Here is a 25,282-nt window from a genome sequence, read left to right as displayed (position 1 = left end):
ACTTTCGAAATGATCCCGGCTGTTGCATTTGCAAGGGCCATTCCTGTCCAAACTTTCTTTGATTGACTTAGTATGGGGATCGTAGTCTACCTGTCTATCTATTTATTGTTTATTAATAATTTCAGTAATATTACATCTATATCAAGGCGGCGTGTAAATAATCAAGTCTGGGCTAGACAAACAAGTGGTTGATATGATTAGCAACGTATGATCTTCGCTGGGGTACGGTGACACGCAATCAACCGAGCCTGACCACCCGATCCATTTGGTCGCCTCTAACGATTAGCATAGATAGATTACTTGTAACCTTCTCTAACCTGGAAGCCCAATTGGGCTTTTCCATCGTGGATACATGCGTTATGCCAATGGTATCTCTGACTACTTGCAGGTTTACTGGACAGATTTTTTAAAATTTCGCCATCTCCAATCTGTCCATGACTTTACACGAAAGTGAGAGAGTGAGTGAGTGAGTTGGGTTTTAGCGCCGCTTTTAACAGTATTACAGTTATATCGCAGCGTGTCAGCTTAATGTGGGAGGAAAGCCCGAAATGATGCAGGTCTCAGACGTTTAGCACTTCGGTGAAACCAACGAGCACGGGTATGGTGCTGACAAACCTAGAAACATAATTGGGGCGAACCGGCATTCGAACCCACAATCAGGGTTTCTGGCGTGCCAAAGGGACGCAACTCTGCACAGCGAATCGCGGCGCCTTAGACAACTGGGCCACCCGTGCCCCCTTACACGAAAGTAGTTAGTTAGTTAGTTAGTTAGTTAGTTAGTTATAGGAGAAATGATAGTAGACACGGAGGCATGCCTGACTCATGGTAGACTGTGTAGTGGTAGGTTTCGATTCCATCAACTCATTATATAGATCTTCGACACTTTAGGTCAGAACTTGTCCTTTAACATTCAAAGTACATGGTTATAATTGCGAAACGGGGTCACGGGTGGCCCAGTCTTCTAAAGCGCATCCCTTGCGCGTGCCGGAAACCTTTGGACGTGGGTTCGAATCTAGCATTTGCCCTGATTTTGTTTCTGGGTTTGTCAGCACCATACCCGTCTCCATGGGTACGTCTGAGACCTGCACATGATTGAGCTGTCTCCCCACATCAAGATGACAGGCCGTCGTGTAACTGATGTACTGTTCAAAGCGGTGTTAAACAAACTCACTCACTCTCTATAAATCCGAAGAGGAATGTACAAACACAGGGCTCCTAAACCACATTTGAACCACAGCAGTGTTACCTAGAAACCACGATTCAGTTTGTGATGCAGCAAAACATTCGATGCCCGAGAAGACATCAGCTGGGCCGGCTCTCGTCCCGTTTAATATACTAGTGTCAAACATTGTTGCGGTAACCTATTGAACTTGGTGACAGGGTGATTAGAGAAGTGGCTCTCTCGCTTCATGTAGCAGTGTTACTGCATATCATATATATTTGTTTGTTTGTTGTTTAACGCCGCACTATTCCAGCTATATGTAAATATGTAAATAATCAAGTCTGGACCAGACAATCAAGTGATTGACATCATACAATTAGTACACGAGCCTGAATTCCCGATCCCGTTAGTCGCCTTTTACGGCAAGCATGGGTTGCTGAAGACCTATTCTACCCCGGATCTTCACGGGTCAGGATAAATAGAATGAACCCGGAGCCGCCTTCCGTTTAGGTTATTGTAAGAGATTTGTTAACTAGACCCCCCCCCCCCCCCCCCCCCCCCCCCCACCACCACCACCACCAACCCCACCCCAACCCCCAACCCCCAACCCCACCCTCTCCTACCCCAGCCTAACCAAACCTAAACCCAAACACCAATCAGTCGTAAATACAACAACGTTCCAGTTTACATAAATGATGTTTATCCATAAACAAACGCTCACAAACACAGGCATGATTTACAGTCTACAACTTCCAACATGTAATATGTACACACAACGTTCTCACTCATGATAACAAGGTCAAGTTTGGCACATGGAATAATGACACGAATTGTTGATATTTACAAAGATTGCTATTCAAGTTCTTATGATCGGACATGCGATTGCGAGTTAGTTTATGCATACGAAATAAACATAATTACACAGATGACACAGGGCACTTGTTATCAGTGATATCTACCATGTCTTATGTCTGAGTGACCTATTTCTTAACCTACACCGATGTTGTCATCAAAAATTGACACTAGCATTGTTCACATCGTTTACAAGGCGTCCATTTGTGAAATTATTCCCTCAAAACGGCCACATACGTCACTGACCATGACACTGGACATTGTCTAGAAAATGATTCTTTAATAGTTCAAAACAATTTTAAAACAATACACGTTTAGAAATATTAAAAGCTCCGCAGTGATGAAAGCTTCAATAATGAGAGAGTTACCTCCCTTGCATTGACTATGCCATCAAACTAAAATAAACTGCCCTCAACGTTGTCGTTTGAGAGGTCTAAAGGTCTTCATCTGAGGTAAAATCGTAATGTATTCAGTATACAATCATTCAAAATACATTTTGTAACACAACTTACAATCATCCTTTTGTGACACATTTCCCTGTATATTTGAACAGTAAAGCTAGGTCGTGATGAGGAGATGCAGCTCACGACCAGAAGCAATGATATGTACAGAGTGTCGAAAGAACGTCGTGGACAATAATCGATTTGATCCAAAGAGAAGTGAGTGAGTGAGTGAGTATGGTTTTACGCCGATTTTAGCAATATTCCAGCAATATCACGGCGGGGGCTTCACACATTGTACCCATGTCGGGAATCGAACCCGGGTCTTCGGCGTGACGAGCGAACGATTTAACAACTAGGCTACCCGACCGCGCCCATCCAAAGAGAAACTTTTGCAGTTAGGAATTGCAAACTTCTAATTTTGAGACCCCAGTAATTTGAAATTACGGTAGCGTTTGAGTACGTGCAAAACCAATCACGAACAATTGTCCAATTGTAAAGCTAAAGTCACTAAGCACACTACAATCTCCCAGCAGTCCTGAGAATGTTTCTATGGTTACTCTGGGACTCTTGGTCCTTATGATGTAACCAAAAACAACCCTTACATCATAGCTGTCTGTGACGACCACAATCTCTGTTCCTGTTTGTCTCCACGGGTCTAGACGCTTTGTCATACAATAATAACAGGACCGAGCAATACCATGTAGATGTCAGTTCGTGGCAGCATCATGCATCTTGTTTGTAGCACGATGCACGGCCAACCAGTCTCTCCCATCAACGAGACGACTCTCGGCTTTGAACTGACTCTGTAACTGTCAATTTATTCTCCTCCCACTCCTGAGTTGAAGCCATATTAGCAAGCAGTTGATTGTCAAGAAGCTGGCAGAAGGATGACAGTAATCATATTTGAAACGAATGTCCATTCTACAACCATCGGCGTGCATCAGTTACGTCGAACTGATGGTATGATCAAACTCGTGGAGAAGCATAATACTGATGTTCTTCAATGAATGACCCTTCCAAGATATAAGCTCACAATTCCTCCCGCTCAAACTCCTTGCTTCACCGTAGGGCCGTATACTTCGCCATAGGACAATAGGCTTCATCTTAGGACAATAGGCTTCATCTTAGGACAATAGGCTTCAACTTAGGACAATAGGCCTCGCTACACAACACCTCGGATTCAGCCATACAGTCGACGATCAAATTCTTCGTCTGCCAGTTTTGAGAAGTAGTTGAAACTAGCACTAACTGGTTACCTCATTGTCTGAGGTCCAAACAGGGCAGAATCTACAATGTTAAATACAGACTGCAAAAAGGCACCAGGCATCGTGATGCCCCTAGATCCGGTCATTTGTGACTGTAGCCTATGAGGGTTTCAGCGGCACTTGGCCTCATCCTCCCATCATCACCTTGGTCACAACTCATTCCACTACCCTTCTTCGTATACTTCACTTCGAACTAAACTCGCACTCTTCTAGTAATGACCCACTGTTCATTGAAGTTACCTACTGCCTCGAACCCCTATCCAGCAGCGACATTAACAACGACAACAACCGCCGTTTGGTCCGCTCCATGGACGATGTTGTCCCCGACTGTCTGTCCCATGTCCTCAATTAGCTGTTGTGTGTCCCTCCCCTGGCTATCACATACATGTGGTCCTGTGTAGCCGACTCCGTAGTGTCTCCCCGACTGGCTGTTCCGTGTCCCTCCTCTGCTGTTTCACTCGGAAGGGTTTGAGGATGACCTCATGCCAGTTCTCCGGAAGCAGGATAAGCAGCAGACCGATGCAGATTAGCACGAGGGCAGCGATCTTCATCCCCGAGAACTCCCGACCCTTCCACACAGAGTCAGCGACTGGAAACAACGCCAACATATATCATTGTTTGTCTGAAAAGATGGGACCAGCGTGAATGTTTGATCAATTTCAAGACGGGCATATCAGAACAGACTACAGGTGGTGCGTACACCTTTTGTAAGCATAGTAAACATTGACATAAAACATTTGATTCACAACAAATTACAACAATACCAAACGCGAAATGTTTTCTCCAGCATGTTACAGTGCACGCACGCCCGCACCCCCGCACGCCTCACGCACGCAAGCACGCACGCACGCACGCACACGGGACGGGCTGGGACAAGGAACATATGACGTGTTGGTTGTGTTTTCGCCTTACCTGCACAGAGGGGAATAGCCACGGCCAGGCCCAGGCCGGTAAAGAGTGGATAAGTCAGCACAGCGACATAGTTGATCAGTATTTGGTACACTGAAACAGAGGCATTGTCTTCCTTCAGACATAACTCTTGTGGTATAATACTCTACCCAGATGTCATACACCTAGGCTAACACTTTGTCAATGACAACATGTTTTTAAAATAATATATATATATTCTTTTTAGAAAGAACCTTTCCTCTTCTGCTGTTTTCAACTAGACTTGGTTAGTTTGATCTAGACTTGCCTAGGCTTTTAGTAAAATAACATACCAAAAAAATATACAATTCACAGTCACGATTCATGACTATCATACACCGTACATGAGTAGATTACCCTTCTAAGCGAACTTACATCGTCTCCTCCTTCACGACCGGATTTCCCTATTTAATATTAAAATTCTGCTGCTTTTGTCGTCGTGAGGCGCTTTAAATAATACTGTGCAATGTCTTCCAACAATGTGTTAGTCAGTTTTAAAGTTGTAAATAGCTATTCGTGTCCAACATTGCTGAGACTGATGCTTCCAATGCTGATGTAGGAATAGAACCCCATATATATGTCGCATTACTGGAACATAATTGTAATCGTTAACATGTCCACTAGTGTTAAAGTCGTCAATCTATTGAGAATATTCTGTCCTTGAAAGTAATTATGATAAATATCAAACCCTCAGTGTAATTGTAGAGACCTGAAATATTACATTTCTGTCAAAACAATGTATACTTCATGACTGGTGGCATCAAAGGACTTATGCAGTCAGATGCAGATTAACAGATGTATCGTCACGGCAACCGATTCCAGTAAACCTACAGCTATAACAGCAGTTGGACAGATGTATCGCTATGGCAACGTGTTCCAGTCAAAGAACTTACCTATAGTCAAAGCAGCAGTTGGACAGATGAATCGCCATGGCAACTAGTTCCTGTCAAAGTACTTACCCACAGTCAAAGCAGCAGTTGGACAGATGAATCGCCATGGCAACTGGTTCCAGTCAAAGAACTTACCTATAGTCAAAGCAGCAGTTGGACATTGAAATTCCATGGCAACTGGTTCCAGTCAAAGAACTCACCTATAGTCAAAGCAGCAGTTGGACATTGAAATTCCATGGCAACTGGTTCCAGTCAAAGAACTTACCTATAGTCAAAGCAGCAGTTGGACATTGAATTTCCATGGCAACTGGTTCCTGTCAAAGAACTTACCTATAGTCAAAGCAGCAGTTGGGCAGATGATTTGCCATGACAACTGGTTCCTGTCAAAGTACTTACCTACAGTCAAAGCAGCAGTTGGACATTGAAATTCCATGGCAACTGGTTCCAGTCAAAGAACTTGCCTATAGTCAAAGCAGCAGTTGGGCAGATGAATTGCCATGACAACTGGTTCCTGTCAAAGTACTTACCTACAGCCAAAGCATCAGTTGGATATTGAATTTTCATGGCAACTGGTTCCTGTCAAAGTACTTACCTATAGTCAAAGCAGCAGATGGACATTGAATTTCCATGGCAACTGGTTCCTGTCAAAGTACTTACCTACAGTCAAAGCAGCAGTTGGACATTGAAATTCCATGGCAACTGGTTCCAGTCAAAGAACTTACCTATAGTCAAAGCAGCAGTTGGACATTGAATTTCCATGGCAACTGGTTCCTGTCAAAGAACTTACCTATAGTCAAAGCAGCAGTTGGGCAGATGAATTGCCATGACAACTGGTTCCTGTCAAAGTACTTACCTACAGTCAAAGCAGCAGTTGGACATTGAAATTCCATGGCAACGTGTTCCAGTCAAAGAACTTACCTATAGTCAAAGCAGCAGTTGGGCAGATGAATTGCCATGACAACTGGTTCCTGTCAAAGTACTTACCTACAGCCAAAGCATCAGTTGGATATTGAATTTCCATGGCAACTGGTTCCTGTCAAAGTACTTACCTATAGTCAAAGCAGCAGATGGACATTGAATTTCCATGGCAACTGGTTCCTGTCAAAGTACTTACCTACAGTCAAAGCAGCAGTTGGACATTGAAATTCCATGGCAACTGGTTCCTGTCAAAGAACTTACCTATTGTCAGATGAATTGCCACGACAACTGGTTCCTGTCAAAGTACTTACCTACAGTCAAAGCATCAGTTGGACAGATGAATTGCCACGACAACTGGTTCCTGTCAAAGTACTTACCTACAGTCAAAGCAGCAGTTGGGCAGATGAATTGCCATGGCAACTGGTTCCAGTCGATGACCTCTACCCCAGTGTAGTACAGGGCGAGGACTATCGGCCACAGACAGGCAGTGTTTATTGTTCCTTGGAAACGAAATATTTTGTTATAAAAGTCCATAGATATTACTGCCCGAGTGGACACGTTCATGCAGATCGTGAGATGAAATGTAATTGCCTTAATACATTTTACATTGACGGACTTATGTTGGGCTTGAGAGAAGTAATAATATATAATTATAGAATAACGAACGAGCAACACGCAAAGTATGGATGACCTTCACCGAGTGTGTGAAAAGTAACATTGATTCACGAGGGACAAACAATCCGCTGTTCTGAGCTTAGAGGAAGGTGTCCTTGTTACCCAGTGTCATTCTAACAAAGACAACAAAAAAGAAAATATATCTGCTTTGCGAATCAGCTAAATCCACATAACAAACATCGAAAGTTAAAACACTCGATCTTTCAAACATTCAGGAAAATACATGTTAAAATTGATAAATGGCTATCCTGCTTCAAGCGAGAGATATTCTACGGTAGATCGAAGACAATTACCAAGAACAAACACAACCGATCCCAGCACAGGAGGTTGTCATAGCTATAGAGGATTTAATAGAGGAAGAAATAATTAATATGTGACACATGCTTTGTTATTGTGCACACAGAGCCACACTTCTGTGAAGATAGCAAAGTCTACGCAGAAAATCCGCCACTGTGGTTCAGACAAAGAGTGGGTGGCAATTCGCCATTGTTTACCCAAGGCTTTACAACAGCAAATGCTGTAGCCATGAATACATGGGTTCTGATGCAGATTATTTTAAAACCAGGGTGCTCATATTTCCACGTTTTTTACAGGTATATGTGAGTACTTTCAGGGCGTATAGCCAGGGGCTGGAGGTCACCAGGGAGATAATACTACGCTGACGACTCTTGTAATCCTACGAGTCACGGAATGTAGCCATCTAGCGCCCTACTTACAAAGTAATAGCAACACGATGCATAGTTTATCTCCATACTAACCAACTGTATTTTCATCACCGGCATCCAATACATATTTCGTCCGGCGGTTCAGAGGATTCGTATCCACTTGAAAGTTTCAACTCGAACATCTTATATACGGACAATGAACCGGGCGATTTTAGGCCAATAAGTGAAGATATACACGATCTATTTCCCATTTCTTTCTTTTTTGTTCATTAAATATTCTTTGAATAATACCCTTTATATATATATCACTTACCTATTAATGTTAAAAATAAAGAGATTTGTCCTAAGGTCGCAGCCCCAACTAGTTTCTTCAGAAGGACCTGCAAGACAAAGGTTCAAGGTTACATCATCGCAATGGTGAGTGAGTTTTAACAGTGGTTCAGTTCGGCGTCTCTGCTTGATGTAGGAGCAATGATCCAGGTCTCTGACATTTTACCACTTTGCTGAAACCCACGAGCACGGGTATGGTGCTGACAACCCTAGAAATATAACGTCGAACGCGCTGTCATAGAGGTTTAGCACAGTAGTTTTGCAAAGCGAATTCCGGCGCCTTCTGGGGCGTGTTCTCCCGTGCTTGACGCATCAATGATGAAAATTATGTCGGAAGAAATTCCCAATTTTGACTTGTACCATAAGTTCTTGACTTTAAGTCAGCATTGATCTTCACACAGTTCGTGAATGTACTATTCTTTGACATGATGCACTCACTGACAATGAAGATGTGCAACATGTCAGTTGCATAGTTGTTCATATTAACAATTTTCAACAATACTGGTCAATGCCTCCTTACAACCTTAAGTACTAACAGGCATCGCGGAGTACACGTGAACACCAAGCACCCAGTACCCGTAGCCTCGGCCAATGGTGAAGTACATGCTGCGTTTATACAGCTATCAGAATCAACCTGACGTGGGTTTCAATGCCTGTTTTCCCATCATGATCCCTGGGCCCCGTCCCTCAAACCGATCTTAGCGTTGTGACTATCGCAAGACAAAGGAAGTTACAATCGTCTTTGCGCTATTATCACTTTGTGGAACGAGTCTCTGGTGTATAAGAACATTTCCTGTACTCGTAGAGTTCACCAAGGCAGAAACGTGACTTTTCCTACTTTAAACTGACAAAGATTTAACCGAAATATGCTTAAACCACCTCACTCACGTGAGGTGAGGTCATATTGGGTTTAACGTCCCGTCTAAGATTATTGCACTTATATAGCGACGTGCATGCACGCTTGTACCAGACCTGTGATGCCGATTTATAGTGCCAGCTCACTGAGATACCATGCCGCAGTTGAACATGAATACCCCACTTATACTGACTCCGAGCCGACCAGTCATTGTTTTAGCCACTTAATGCCGAGCGCCAGACAGGGTAACAATAAGTACCATCTTTTGACGTCTTTTGGTATGGCGTGGCTGGGGAACGAGCCCCGGACCTTTCGCTCTCCGGGCGGATGCTCTACCACTAGACCACGGAGGCGGTCCTCACTAACATGAAGCATATCAGGTATCAGTGCTTCTACAGTGGATTGTCAGTGTAAACGTTAGAGAGTTCACGCCAGTGCGGCACAGTATCAACGCAATCATACGATGTGTGTATATGAAAGTCATTACTTGCGAAATGCTTATCAATCAGGAAACAGCTTGTGAGAAAGTAGTATCACGATGTTTGAGAGGATGGAGATGCAGTGATCTGTACTTGTTGAAGCCGTTGTAAGGGCAGCAGTAACGAGTCACTTATAGGCCCGTATCAGTGTGGAGGATCTCTCACTCACTCACTCACTCACTCACTCACCTTGTAAGTGGCGATGCCGGCTGATGCAGCTACCGCTACAACGACCCCCCACATGGCCTGGCTGCCGAAGCCATCGACGTAGGCGAAGAGCACGATGCCGGTGATGGAGAATATCATAGCAAGAATCTGAAACAAACAGAGACAACATATACTGAAAATCTCCAAATAAACACGTCTATAAAAATAATGCGACCTCCCATAAAACCCAATTGAATTTTTGAGAAAGAAAATTACTTCCATGAGGTTTATCAGAGATATATTTGATTAAACCTTAATCCAATCAAACAGCAAGAGCACGGCATATTAGCGCTGAGTTGAGCACTTCCGTTAAAAACTGACCGGATACCAATGATGTTATTTCTCGTCAGTGTTTTAATGACTTGTTATTATCATATGTACTTGTTTAAACTGATGCTCAGTGAAGTGGAAAAGATAGTTGTATTTCCGCTATCATAATTAACTACGCTAAACAAAGTCAACATTAAATCAGAAAACTCGATATCAAAAATTAAGACGATGGAAGTAATCTCGGTTCACATCTTTGAAAAAAGCGTCATCATCGTGCCTGATAATAATTACTGACGGATCTTCTTTCAGTCAAAAATAATTCATGAAAAGAGAAGCCTTATATTTAAACAACGCCTTCCCAGAAAGCTGAATATGTGTTTCAATCATAACTACTGTATGCAATTTCCAGTTTGTTGAAGATTTCCTGATCAGCGTTCAAATTCGCCGTTCATGATGTTGCAAATATAACATGGGGTTCGTGAGCATTGACAGGGACCTGGCCACTACAAACTCCGACTGTCAGTATTTGACTGTAACATTCGGGACCAACTCGTGTTATTCCGGGACAAGCCGAATAGCGGGTTACGGAAAGGGGCGAGTGGTGACGACTGGAATGTGACTGTAAGAAAGATAGGGCACACATGACACAACTTTATCCGGGTAGAAAGGAACAGTTGAGAGAAAACTAAGACTCGGATTGTCTTCGGCCTCTGTTCGCGCAAATGTACTTTTACATCCCGTTAAGTATTGTCACTGGCGGTAGGTGGGGTAGCGTAGTGGTTAAAGGGTTCGCTCGTCACGCCTAAGACTCGGGATCGATTCCCGACATGGGTGTAATGTTTCTGTTGTCCCCTGCCGTGATATTATTGGATATATGCTAAAAGCGGCGTAAAACCATACTCACTCACTTCGATGTGCAGTAAATGCGTGTTACTTCCCAAAGCAAAAACTGGTTATGTGTTTCGCTTCTAGGAGTACATGACAGGCGAGCTACAGTGCCATCGGACTGTTATTATATGTGTATACTACAGGGATGTATAACATGGCTTCCTTACAAGAACGGTAAGGCCAGGACTAGTGATAATACTTGGTCTTGAACATAAAAAGTATATTTGGTCTATGAAAGACAAGAATGTCAAGATTTTATCTGAAGGCTTTTCGTTCCTTGTTGAACGATGTCATTGATGCTGACGAGGTTTTTTTGCTGAAATCCTGGTATCTTGTTCTCTCTTTAAATAATTAACTTCTTGTGAGATGCATTATTTATTTTTCATGACCTAATTAAACGCCTATACACAACCCTTCCAGAATAGCAAAGTTGCGCGGCAGCGTGAGAAATTGGCACCAGTCCTGTAGTCCTAATTTGCCATTTTTTAAGAGTTTTGCTAAATGTTATCATCATAAGGACGAGTGGACAGAAAATATACGTTTCTACCTCTGCGTGAGTTCCTAAATTGTGCAGACACGCTGAGGAATAATTCTGTTGTTGGGAGGACGCTGATGAAGAACTATTTCAAGGAAAGCATTAACGTTATGAGAACAGCACGCTCACGTGGACGATAAATGTGCATACACTGTATGTCCGTGACGCTTACATTATCAGTCAGTCATTGTGTCAACAGATGTCCCCTTAGTTTGCATCTCCACGAAGAAACGACTTGTTTTCATAAAAACAGAAGCAGGTAAATATTTTCTGACCAGACATACATTCTCCGTTTCTTAATAGCGTCCCTTATGAAACAAATAGATGATAATTGTTTTCAAACCCAACGGAAGCAGATACATATTTTCTGACCAAACATACATTCTCCGTGTCTTAATAGAGTCTCGTATGTCTTGGTTTGGTTGGTTGTTTAACGCCGCACCATTCCAGCTATATGACGGCGGTCTGTAAATAATCGAGTCTGGACCAAACGATCCAGTGATGGATATCATGAGCTTCGATCCACGCAGTTGGAATCGATGACGTGCATCAACCAAGTCAGCGAGCTTGATCACCCGATCCCGTTAGTCGCGTCTTTTATGAAACAAATAGATGATAATAGATGAACATCTCATCAGGTGACTTTACAAGTCAGATATATTTTGAACTTCAGTTTAAATTAAACACAACACGGTTTAAACGACCGGATCTTCTTCCAACCGGTCGACCGTAAGGTGTAGAGTAACGGTAACTATTTGTTCCAAACCAACGGTACACTATCTAACAGTGTCACTGCTTATGTAAGTAGCACAACCTAATCAGAAACAGCTGTCATATGGATAATGCTATTCACCAACTATAGATACATTGTATCATTGTATCGCCATGTCCACATTGCTCTGTGCAGAGTTGTCTCCCCTTGACGTGTATAAGCCTATGGTAGTGGGTTTGAATCCCAAACACGCCTAGATTATGTTTCTAGGTTCTAAACAACAAACCCGTGCTCGTGGGTTTCAGGAAAGAGGTAAACGTCTAACACCTGCATCACTTCGGGCTTCCCTCCCGCAATCGGGGGCAAGGGTGGCCCAGTCGTCTAAGGCGCCGCGATTCGCTGTGCAGAGTTGCGTCCCTTGGACACGCCGGAAACCTATGATTGTGGGTTCGAATCCCGGTTCGCCCCGATTATGTTTCTAGGTTTGTCAGCACCATACCCGTGCTCGTGGGTTTCACCGAAGTGCTAAACGTCTGAGACCTGCATCACTTGGGGCTTTCCTCCCACATTAAGCTGACATGCCGTGATATAACTGGAATACTGTTAAAAGCGGCGTTAAACCCAACTCACTCACTCACTCACTCCCGCAATCAATGGGGCGGTGGGGTAGCCTAGTGGTTATGGCGCTCGCTCGTCTCGCCGAAATCCCGTGTGTAGATTCCCACGTCGTGATATTGCTGGAATATTGCTAAAAGCGGCATAAAATCATACTCACTCACCCATTCACTCACTTACTCACTCACTCACTCCTACAAGCAGTCTGACGTGTTTGTTTGATGTGTTCAATGTACACGTATATGAAAAACGTGTTTGTTTCGCGAAAGAAAACCTGTCAGAAAAATGGCGGCATAAATAAAGTCAAAGACCCGTGAATATCCGCGTTAGAACAGGTCTTCAAAATCCCATGCACATCGTAAGAGGCGACTAACGGGATCGGGTGGTCAGGCTCGCTGACTTGTACGATGCATGTCATCGATCCCATTTGCTAAGATCGATGCTCATGATGGCAATCACTGGATTGTCTGTCCCAGTCTCGATTGCGGTGTTGAACAACAAACAAACAGAGGTTAAGTCAAGAACCCTTCCTGTACAACTTTGATATTATGTATTTTACATGTAGGAGTTTTACCGGCCAAACCCAAACACTCTTGGTCGTACAAAGGCCCTCGTGTTGACGAGACACGTCTTAAAACTTGTGATAACCTGATCCAACATCGACGCTCAATGTAGTGGACAAAAATCGTTACCGGTCAGCGCGCTTCTTGTGTCTCGCTTGACCCTTACAACATCGACAAGTCTAGACGCACTGATAGCCTCTGTCCATGTTGATGTCCGACTGATGAAATACAACACGGAAGTCATCTTCGACCGACGTTGGTCGATTGCGGAGCCTATTACTAACAGGTGTAATTTCACCTGAGATTGCCTATCAAAAGTTCCAGCTAATAGCAGCAATTCTTTACAGTGTAGTGTTAATCAATCGTCGCCATCTGGCTAAATTATTACCAGGAAAGCCTGATGTCATATCTCCATGGAGATAAAGCACACAGAAAGGACACATTCTACAGTTGCTAAGTCGCAATGCATTATCGACACAATCAGTAAGCTAATTTGGGGAGATAAAAATCGCTCGCTGCTGTAGGCGAGTGAAAACGGTTCAACGTAATATTCTATCTCCCTGTATTACATGGACTCATGAAAAGTCAGTGTTTACATCGAGAACGTTTTATCAGTAAAAAATGTTCAGTTGGATCAAGTTGCTCCCCCAAACCTCATTTCATAATGATACATGTCATACTCTTTAAAAAGAAAGGATACTCGGAAATACATTGTAAGTTAAAATTTCCAAAATTGTAAAATATAGTATTTTCCAGTAATAGTTTTATGATCATGATGAACGATTGGGAACACATTACAACTGGTAGAGAAGTATGACAGTAGATAGATGTTATGACCGCCGACGATCTTTGAGGGCCATAGGGGTAAGACGGGAAGTTTCAAGATGGACGTTTTGGATCAGTAGTGCGTTTTACCGCCAAGATTTGTCAAACATTCATTCACTCGCCTGGCTAACTGGTAACAGTTTCCTATTGGCAATTTGGGTTTGTCTGTCCAACTCTTCTTGCAGCGCCTGCCCAAGTTCAGCCAACGTGGTCGGAGGCCTATGACGTTGACGAACATGTCTCCCTGGTATGTCTCAGACGTGTTCAGCAGGGGAAAGATCTGGTGTTCGTTGTCCAAAGCGATCTTAGCGCTAAGGTGATCGTAAAACCCATATCTTAACATAGATTTACAACAGTCGTAGCGCTAAGGTGATCGTAACTCCCATACCTTAACATAGATTTACAACAGTCGTAGCGCTAAGGTTATTTTGGACAACGGTACCCTGGGCTCATTGCTGGCCATAATTCTATGGCTGTTGTGATGCTCGGTTGAGCATTGATGATTCCTGCACACGGTAAGCACGGGCGCTGTTGTCCTGAAAGACAAAACGTCGGCCCAAACGCCTTCCCAACGGCACAACAAAGGGTGTCAGTATGTTGTCATATGTTGTCATATGTTGTCATATGTTGTCAGTATGCTGCCAGGCTCGACCACGCCGATCAAGGAAGTGTAAATGAATCGGGCTCTTCAGGAATTAGAAGGTGGGTTGACTGTTGTAGGGAATGGGGGAGTAACGGTGTACAGAATTAGAGGGGAGGGTGGGTTGACTGTTGAATAGAATGGGGGAGTAACGGTGTACAGAATTAGAGGGGAGGGTGGGTTTACTGTTGTATAGAATGGGGGAGTAACGGTGTACAGAATTAGAGGGGAGGGTGGGTTGACTGTTGAATAGAATGGGGGAGTAACGGTGTACAGAATTAGAGGGGAGGGTGGGTTTACTGTTGTAGGGAATGGGGGAGTAACGGTGTACAGAATTAGAGGGGAGGTGGGTTTACTGTTGTATAGAATGGGTGAGTAACGGTGTACAGAATTAGAGGGGAGGGTGGGTTTATTGTTGTATAGAATGGGGGAGTAACGATGTACACAATTAGAGGGGAGGGTGGGTTTACTGTTGTATAGAATGGGGGAGTAACGATGTACAGAATTAGAGGGCAGGGTAGGTTTACTGTTGAATAGAATGGGGGAGTAACGGTGTACAGAATTAGAGGGGAGGGTGGGTTGACTGTTGTAGGGAATGGGGGAGTAACGATGTACAGAATTAGAGGGGAGGGTGGGTTTATTGTTGTATAGAATGGGGGAGTAACGGTGTACAGAATTAGAGGGGAGGGTGGGTTTATTGTTGTATAGAATGGGGGAGTAACGGTGTACAGAATTAGAGGGGAGGGTGGGTTTACTGTTGTATAGAATGGGGGAGTAACGATGTACAGAATTAGAGGGGAGGGTAGGTTTACTGTTGTATAGAATGGGTGAGAGTAACGATGTACAGAATTAGAGGGGAGGGTGGGTTTACTGTTGTATAGAATGGGGGAGTAACGATGTACAGAATTAGAGGGGAGGGTGGGTTTATTGTTGTATAGAATGGGGGAGTAACGATGTACAGAATTAGAGGGGAGGGTGGGTTTACTGTTGTATAGAATGGGGGAGTAACGGTGTACAGAATTAGAGGGGAGGGTGGGTTTACTGTTGTATAGAATGGGGGAGTAACGATGTACAGAATTAGAGGGGAGGGTGGGTTTACTGTTGTATAGAATGGGGGAGTAACGATGTACAGATTTAGAGGGGGGGGGGGGGGGTTATTGTTGTATAGAATGGGGGAGTAACGGTGTACAGATTTAGAGGGGAGGGTGGGTTTACTGTTGTATAGAATGGGGGAGTAACGATGTACAGAATTAGAGGGGAGGGTGGGTTTACTGTTGTAGAGAATGGGGGAGTAACGATGTACAGAATTAGAGGGGAGGGTGGGTTTATTGTTGTATAGAATGGGGGAGTAACGATGTACAGAATTAGAGGGGAGGGTGGGTTTACTGTTGTATAGAATGGGGGAGTAACGGTGTACAGAATTAGAGGGGAGGGTGGGTTTACTGTTGTATAGAATGGGGGAGTAACGATGTACAGAATTAGAGGGGAGGGTAGGTTTACTGTTGTATAGAATGGGTGAGAGTAACGATGTACAGAATTAGAGGGGAGGGTGGGTTTACTGTTGTATAGAATGGGGGAGTAACGATGTACAGAATTAGAGGGGAGGGTGGGTTTACTGTTGTATAGAATGGGGGAGTAACGATGTACAGAATTAGAGGGGAGGGTGGGTTTACTGTTGTATAGAATGGGGGAGTAACGGTGTACAGAATTAGAGGGGAGGGTGGGTTTACTGTTGTATAGAATGGGGGAGTAACGATGTACAGAATTAGAGGGGAGGGTGGGTTTACTGTTGTATAGAATGGGGGAGTAACGATGTACAGATTTAGAGGGGGGGGGGGTTATTGTTGTATAGAATGGGGGAGTAACGGTGTACAGATTTAGAGGGGAGGGTGGGTTTACTGTTGTATAGAATGGGGGAGTAACGATGTACAGAATTAGAGGGGAGGGTGGGTTTACTGTTGTAGAGAATGGGGGAGTAACGATGTACAGAATTAGAGGGGAGGGTGGGTTTATTGTTGTATAGAATGGGGGAGTAACGATGTACAGAATTAGAGGGGAGGGTGGGTTTACTGTTGTATAGAATGGGGGAGTAACGGTGTACAGAATTAGAGGGGAGGGTGGGTTTACTGTTGTATAGAATGGGGGAGTAACGATGTACAGAATTAGAGGGGAGGGTGGGTTTACTGTTGTATAGAATGGGGGAGTAACGATGTACAGTTTTAGAGGGGAGGGTGGGTTCATTGTTGTATAGAATGGGGGAGTAACGATGTACAGAATTAGAGGGGAGGGTGGGTTTACTGTTGTATAGAATGGGGGAGTAACGGTGTACAGAATTAGAGGGGAGGGTGGGTTTACTGTTGTATAGAATGGGGGAGTAACGATGTACAGAATTAGAGGGGAGGGTGGGTTTACTGTTGTATAGAATGGGGGGGTAACGATGTACAGAATTAGAGGGGAGGGTGGGTTTACTGTTGTAGGGAATGGGGGAGTAACGATGTACAGAATTAGAGGGGAGGGTGGGTTTACTGTTGTATAGAATGGGGGAGTAACGATGTACAGAATTAGAGGGGAGGGTGGGTTTACTGTTGTATAGAATGGGGGGGTAACGATGTACAGAATTAGAGGGGAGGGTGGGTTTACTGTTGTAGGGAATGGGGGAGTAACGGTGTACAGAATTAGAGGGGAGGGTGGGTTTACTGTTGTATAGAATGGGGGAGTAACGATGTACAGAATTAGAGGGGAGGTGGGTTTACTGTTGTAGGGAATGGGGGAGTAACGGTGTACAGAATTAGAGGGGAGGGTGGGTTTACTGTTGTATAGAATGGGGGAGTAACGATGTACAGAATTAGAGGGGAGGGTAGGTTTATTGTTGTATAGAATGGGGGGAGTAACGATGTACAGAATTAGAGGGGAGGGTGGATTTACTGTTGTATAGAATGGGGGAGTAACGATGTACAGAATTAGAGGGGAGGGTGGGTTTATTGTTGTATAGAATGGGGGGAGTAACGATGTACAGAATTAGAGGGGAGGGTGGATTTACTGTTGTATAGAATGGGGGAGTAACGATGTACAGAATTAGAGGGGAGGGTGGGTTTACTGTTGTATAGAATGGGGGAGTAACGATGTACAGAATTAGAGGGGAGGGTGGGTTTACTGTTGTATAGAATGGGGGAGTAACGATGTACAGAATTAGAGGGGAGGGTGGGTTTACTGTTGTAGAGAATGGGGGAGTAACGATGTACAGAATTAGAGGGGAGGGTGGGTTTACTGTTGTATAGAATGGGGGAGTAACGATGTACAGAATTAGAGGGGAGGGTGGGTTTACTGTTGTATAGAATGGGGGAGTAACGATGTACAGAATTAGAGGGGAGGGTGGGTTTACTGTTGTATAGAATGGGGGAGTAACGGTGTACAGAATTAGAGGGGAGGTGGGTTTACTGTTGTATAGAATGGGGGAGTAACGATGTACAGAATTAGAGGGGAGGGTGGGTTTATTGTTGTATAGAATGGGGGGGAGTAACGATGTACAGAATTAGAGGGGAGGGTGGGTTGACTGTTGTATAGAATGGGGGAGTAACGGTGTACAGAATTAGAGGGGAGGTGGGTTTACTGTTGTATAGAATGGGGGAGTAACGATGTACAGAATTAGAGGGGAGGGTGGGTTTATTGTTGTATAGAATGGGGGGAGTAACGATGTACAGAATTAGAGGGGAGGGTGGGTTGACTGTTGTATAGAATGGGGGAGTAACGGTGTACAGAATTAGAGGGGAGGGTGGGTTTACTGTTGTATAGAATGGGGGAGTAACGATGTACAGAATTAGAGGGGAGGGTGGGTTTATTGTTGTATAGAATGGGGGGAGTAACGATGTACAGAATTAGAGGGGAGGGTGGGTTTATTGTTGTATAGAATGGGGGAGTAACGGTGTACAGAATTAGAGGGGAGGTGGGTTTACTGTTGTATAGAATGGGGGAGTAACGATGTACAGAATTAGAGGGGAGGGTGGGTTTATTGTTGTATAGAATGGGGGGAGTAACGATGTACAGAATTAGAGGTGAGGGTGGGTTGACTGTTGTATAGAATGGGGGAGTAACGGTGTACAGAATTAGAGGGGAGGGTGGGTTTACTGTTGTATAGAATGGGGGAGTAACGATGTACAGAATTAGAGGGGAGGGTGGGTTTACTGTTGAATAGAATGGGGGAGTAACGATGTACAGATTTCGAGGGGAGGGTGGGTTTACTGTTGTATAGAATGGGGGAGTAACGATGTACAGAATTAGAGGGGAGGTGGGTTTACTGTTGTATAGAATGGGGGAGTAACGGTGTACAGAATTAGAGGGGAGGTGGGTTTACTGTTGTATAGAATGGGGGAGTAACGGTGTACAGAATTAGAGGGGAGGGTGGGTTTATTGTTGTATAGAATGGGTGAGAGTAACGATGTACAGAATTAGAGGGGAGGGTGGGTTTACTGTTGTATAGAATGGGGGAGTAACGGTGTACAGAATTAGAGGGGAGGGTGGGTTTATTGTTGTATAGAATGGGTGAGAGTAACGATGTACAGAATTAGAGGGGAGGGTGGGTTTATTGTTGTATAGAATGGGTGAGAGTAACGATGTACAGAATTAGAGGGGAGGGTGGGTTCATTGTTGCATAGAATGGGGGAGTAACGGTGTACAGAATTAGAGGGGAGGTGGGTTTACTGTTGTATAGAATGGGGGAGTAACGATGAACAGAATTAGAGGGGAGGGTGGGTTCATTGTTGTATAGAATGGGGGAGTAACGATGTACAGAATTAGAGGGGAGGTGGGTTTACTGTTGTATAGAATGGGGGAGTAACGATGAACAGAATTAGAGGGGAGGGTGGGTTTACTGTTGTATAGAATGGGGGAGTAACGGTGTACAGAATTAGAGGGGAGGGTGGGTTTACTGTTGTATAGAATGGGGGGAGTAACGATGAACAGAATTAGAGGGGAGGGTGGATTTACTGTTTTATAGAATGGGGGGAGTAACGGTGTACAGAATTAGAGGGGAGGGTGGGTTTACTGTTGTATAGAATGGGGGAGTAACGATGTACAGAATTAGAGGGGAGGGTGGGTTTACTGTTGTATAGAATGGGGGAGTAACGATGTACAGAATTAGAGGGGAGGGTGGGTTTATTGTTGTATATAATGGGGGAGTAACGATGTACAGAATTAGAGGGGAGGGTGGGTTTATTGTTGTATAGAATGGGGGAGTAACGGTGTACAGAATTAGAGGGGAGGGTGGGTTTACTGTTGTATAGAATGGGGGAGTAACGATGTACAGAATTAGAGGGGAGGTGGGTTTACTGTTGTATAGAATGGGGGGAGTAACGATGTACAGAATTAGAGGGGAGGGTGGGTTTACTGTTGTATAGAATGGGGGAGTAACGGTGTACAGAATTAGAGGGGAGGGTGGGTTTACTGTTGTATAGAATGGGGGAGTAACGATGTACAGAATTAGAGGGGAGGTGGGTTTACTGTTGTATAGAATGGGGGGAGTAACGATGTACAGAATTAGAGGGGAGGGTGGGTTTACTGTTGTATAGAATGGGGGAGTAACGATGTACAGAATTAGAGGGGAGGGTGGGTTTACTGTTTTATAGAATGGGGGAGTAACGGTGTACAGAATTAGAGGGGAGGGTAGGTTTACTGTTGTATAGAATGGGGGAGTAACGATGTACAGAATTAGAGTGGAGGATGGGTTTACTGTTGTATAGAATGGGGGAGTAACGGTGTACAGAATTAGAGGGGAGGGTAGGTTTACTGTTGTATAGAATGGGGGAGTAACGGTGTACAGAATTAGAGGGGAGGGTAGGTTTACTGTTGTATAGAATGGGGGAGTAACGATGTACAGAATTAGAGTGGAGGGTGGGTTTACTGTTGTATAGAATGGGGGAGTAACGGTGTACAGAATTAGAGGGGAGGGTAGGTTTACTGTTGTATAGAATGGGGGAGTAACGATGTACAGAATTAGAGGGGAGGGTGGGTTTACTGTTGTATAGAATGGGGGAGTAACGATGTACAGAATTAGAGGGGAGGGTAGGTTTACTGTTGTATAGAATGGGGGAGTAACGATGTACAGAATTAGAGGGGAGGGTAGGTTTACTGTTGTATAGAATGGGGGAGTAACGATGTACAGAATTAGAGGGGAGGATGGGTTTACTGTTGTATAGAATGGGGGAGTAACGATGTACAGAATTAGAGGGGAGGGTGGGTTTACTGTTTGTTTAGAATGGGGGAGTAACGGTGTACAGAATTAGAGGGGAGGGTAGGTTTACTGTTGTATAGAATGGGGGAGTAACGATGTACAGAATTAGAGGGGAGGGTAGGTTTACTGTTGTATAGAATGGGGGAGTAACGATGTACAGAATTAGAGTGGAGGATGGGTTTACTGTTGTATAGAATGGGGGAGTAACGATGTACAGAATTAGAGTGGAGGATGGGTTTACTGTTGTATAGAATGGGGGAGTAACGGTGTACAGAATTAGAGGGGAGGGTAGGTTTACTGTTGTATAGAATGGGGGAGTAACGATGTACAGAATTAGAGGGGAGGATGGGTTTACTGTTGTATAGAATGGGGGAGTAACGGTGTACAGAATTAGAGGGGAGGGTGGGTTCATTGTTGTATAGAATGGGGGAGTAACGGTGTACAGAATTAGAGGGGAGGGTGGGTTTACTGTTGTATAGAATGGGGGAGTAACGGTGTACAGAATTAGAGGGGAGGGTGGGTTTACTGTTGTATAGAATGGGGGAGTAACGATGTACAGAATTAGAGGGGAGGATGGGTTTACTGTTGTAGGGAATGGGGGAGTAACGATGTACAGAATTAGAGGGGAGGGTGGGTTGACTGTTGTATAGAATGGGGGAGTAACGATGTACAGAATTAGGGTGGTGTTGGGTAATGTTAGGGAGGAGTAGGCACGTACACAGATAGGAGGGGATGCATAATTACAGAATGGGAAGGAACACACATGGAGAAATTATGTACTCGGGGGAGGGGGGGGGGGGGGGGGGGGGGGGGGATAATGATGTCGAGCAGGGAAAGGAGTAATTATGTACAGAATGATCCCTGGAAAGTGGCAATGAACTATCAACGTGGAGATAATAAAAGTCATCGATTTTCTTCCAGATGTCGCTACTACTTGCATGAATGTTTGGTGATTAGTAGTAGTCACTGAACCAGGTATATTCCCTAACCCAACTCTGGGATATATGACGAGTCGTATTCACACTGTGGACATTCTACCTAATTAAATCATAAGTTCTCGTTGCCAGCATTAAACGTAACTTGGTATCCGATTTCCAGCTGCTTTAATGGGCGTGACATTGGTGTGAGCATCATCAGCAAGGTTACTGACTATATTACAAGAGTTCCCAGCAGCCTGGTTCCCTGATTATGCTGCGCTGGTGCTACGCTGCGCCAGCGCAGCATTCCCAGGGAACCAGGCTGAGTTTCCAGTGCTAGACTTTTACAGTCAGTGAACTCCCTTGGCTAGGGAAGATGCTACCTGGTCAACTTCATGTGCTAGACTCCACGTTTGCCACATTAAATGCGGGTATCTACTTGGAATTTCTGCCTGGTGTTAGTCTTATTTCTCCATGTGGGGTTACTATCTGGCGTGGGTATTATTTCTCCATGTAGGGTTTCTACCTGGTGTGGGTATGATTTCTCCATGTGGGATCTATACCTGGTGTGTGTATTATTTCTACATGTGGGATCTCTACTTGATGTGGGTATTATTTCTCCATGTGGGATCTCTACCGGGCGTGTGTATGATTTCTCCATGTGGGATCTCTACCTGGTGTGTGTATTATTTCTCCATGTAGGGTTTCTACCTGGTGTGGGTATGATTTCTCCATGTGGGATCTCTACCTGGTGTGTGTATTATTTCTACATGTGGGATCTCTACTTGATGTGGGTATTATTTCTCCATGTGGGATCTCTACCTGGTGTGTGTATTATTTCTCCATGTGGGATCTCTAAATGGTGTGGGTATGATTTCTCCATCTGGGATCTCTACCTGGTGTGTGTATTATTTCTCCATGTGGGATCTCTACCTGGTGTGTGTATTATTTCTCCATGTGGGATCTCTACTTGATGTGGGTAGTATTTCTCCATGTGGGATCTCTACCTGGCGTGGGTATGATTTCTCCATGTGGGATCTCTACCTGGCGTGGGTATGATTTCTCCATGTGGGATCTCTACCTGGTGTGTTTTTTATTTATCCATGTAGGATCTCTAAATGGTGTGGGTATGATTTCTCCATGTGGGATCTCTAAATGGTGTGGGTATGATTTCTCCATGTGGGATCTCTACCTGGTGTGTGTATGATTTCTCCATGTGGGATCTCTACCTGGTGTGTGTATTATTTCTACATGTGGGATCTCTACCTGATGCGGGTAGTATTTCTACATGTGGGATCTCTACCTGATGTTGGTAGTATTTCTCCATGTGGGGTTTCTTCCTGGCGTGGGTATTATTTCTCCATGTAGGATTTCTACTTGGCGTGTGTATTATTTCACACATGTGGGATTTCTACCTGGCGTGGGTATTATTTCTCCATATTGGGTTTCTGCCTGGCGTGGGTATTATTTCTGCACGTGGGATCTCTACCTGATGTGGGTATTATTTCTGCACGTGGGGTTTCTACCTGGCGTGGGTATTATTTCTAGATGTGGGATCTCTGCCTGGTATGGATATTATTTCTCCATGAAGGGTTTCTACCTGGCGTGGGTATTATTTCTCCATGTGGGTTTTTTTTCCTGGCGTGGGTATTATTTCTCCATGTGGGGTTTCTACCTGACGTGGGTATTATTTCTCCATTAGGTTTGTATTTTTCTGGACTGTGTATTATTTCTCCATGTGGGATCTCTTCCTAGCATGGATATTATTTCTCCATATGGGGTTTCCTCCTGGCGTGGGTATTATTTCTCCATGTGGGATCTCTACCTGGCGTGGATATTATTTCTCCATATGGGGTTTCCTCCTGACGTGGGTATTATTTTACCGTGTCGGATTTCTACCTGACGTGGGTATTATTTCATCATGTGGGATCTCTATCTGGCGTGGGTATTATTTCTCTATATGGGGTTTCCTCCTGACGTTGGTATTATTTCCCCATTCGGGATTTCTACCTGACATGGGTATTATTTCGTCCTGTGTGATCTCTATCTGGCGTGGGTATTATTTCTCTATATGGGGTTTCCTCCTGACGTTGGTATTATTTCACCATGTGGGATTTCTACCTGACGTGGGTATTTTTTCTCCATATGGGGTTTCCTCCTGACGTGGGTATTATTTCACCATGTGGGACTTCTACCTTTATTTCTCAATGAAGGGTTTCTACCTGGCGTGGGTATTATTTCTCCATGTAGGGTTTCTACCTGGCGTGGGTATTATTTCTCCATGTAGGGTTTCTACCTGGCGTGGGTATTATTTCTCCATGTGGGATCACTATCTTGTGTGGGTATTTTTTAACCATGTGGGATCTCTATCAGGTGTGGGTATTATTTCACAATGTGGGATCTCTACCTGACGTGGGTATTATTTCTAAATGAAGGGTTTCTACCTGGCGTGGGTATTATTTCTCCATGTAGGGTTTCTACTTGGCGTGGTCATTATTTCACCATGTAAGGTTTCACCTAGTGTTTGTATTATTTCTCCATGTAAGGTTTCACCTGGTGTTTGTATTATTTCACCATGTAAGATTTCACCTGGTGTTTGTATTATTTCAACATGTTGAAGCTCTATTTAGAAATGGCATTGTTGCTACACGTCGGGGTTCAACCTGGCGTGGGAACTGTACCGTCATGGGTATGTATGGGTTTCCACTGAGAGACCAGACAGGGATTGCCAAGATGATACTTACATCAGCTCGACCTTCACATATCGGCGTATATGTAAATCATGCAACGATCATCCAGATTAATTGATTAGAAAGTAAACTCGGAAAAGGTATTAATGCAAGTGACTTATAAAGTTATTTAAGCAGATAACCTCTAATTGTCCCCAGCACTAACCATAATGATTTTCCTCAGCTGCTGTTTCTTCTATTGTGTCCCTTCAATTACCACTAACCTCTGAGAAAAGATTAGCATGGTTTCCATGGTAACTCGGATGTTTCACACTTACATACTCTTTCACTGAACGCCATTCTTGAGATTAATTGAACAATTGGGCCGTTTCAGCATATTCGTATCCCTTTACAAGGTGAAGAACGGCTATTATTAACCACCATGTCACCATGGAGACACGATAAACGACTGATAATTAGAGATCAGTAAAGTTAGTCGAGGTGTGTTTTCTCAGATAGAAACAAATGATAGCCACATTTATTCAGGTGAGTTACCCGATAACGTATGCTCCACTCAATACAAACTTGACGTCGGGGAAATGTTCATTGTATAACTTGTTTTCCAGAATTTCATTTTCTTAGGTTTCAGTAAGTGCATTTTCTAATGCAAAAATGACTTTGTGGCTTTATAAATTGACCAATATTCTAACTGTGTACACAAAAACCTACTTGTCACTAGCCATACAAATTCGG

General features: G+C 44.0%; 1 protein-coding gene across 1 annotated transcript in view; it reads right to left on the bottom strand.

Annotated features, from left to right (window-relative positions):
- Positions 1–1,849: 1,849 nt before the first annotated feature.
- Positions 1,850–25,282, bottom strand: part of LOC124139720 (solute carrier family 35 member F4-like) — a 72,154-nt gene continuing 48,721 nt past the window's right edge. The window contains exons 4-8 of the mRNA XM_046507007.2: positions 9,652–9,777; positions 8,111–8,177; positions 6,835–6,957; positions 4,635–4,724; positions 1,850–4,311 (exon numbers count right to left, since the gene is read on the bottom strand). Of these exons, the coding sequence (XP_046362963.1) occupies positions 4,100–4,311; positions 4,635–4,724; positions 6,835–6,957; positions 8,111–8,177; positions 9,652–9,777 (618 nt within the window). The 3' untranslated portion in view covers positions 1,850–4,099. The remainder of the gene's footprint in view (positions 4,312–4,634; positions 4,725–6,834; positions 6,958–8,110; positions 8,178–9,651; positions 9,778–25,282) is intronic.

Source organism: Haliotis rufescens, unplaced genomic scaffold, assembly GCF_023055435.1.
Source record: "Haliotis rufescens isolate VD_foot unplaced genomic scaffold, xgHalRufe1.0.p SCAF_1, whole genome shotgun sequence".
In the NCBI taxonomy this organism is placed as follows: domain Eukaryota; kingdom Metazoa; phylum Mollusca; class Gastropoda; order Lepetellida; family Haliotidae; genus Haliotis; species Haliotis rufescens.
Note: the sequence above shows the minus strand (reverse complement) of the source record. Positions and strands in the feature narration are given on the sequence as shown.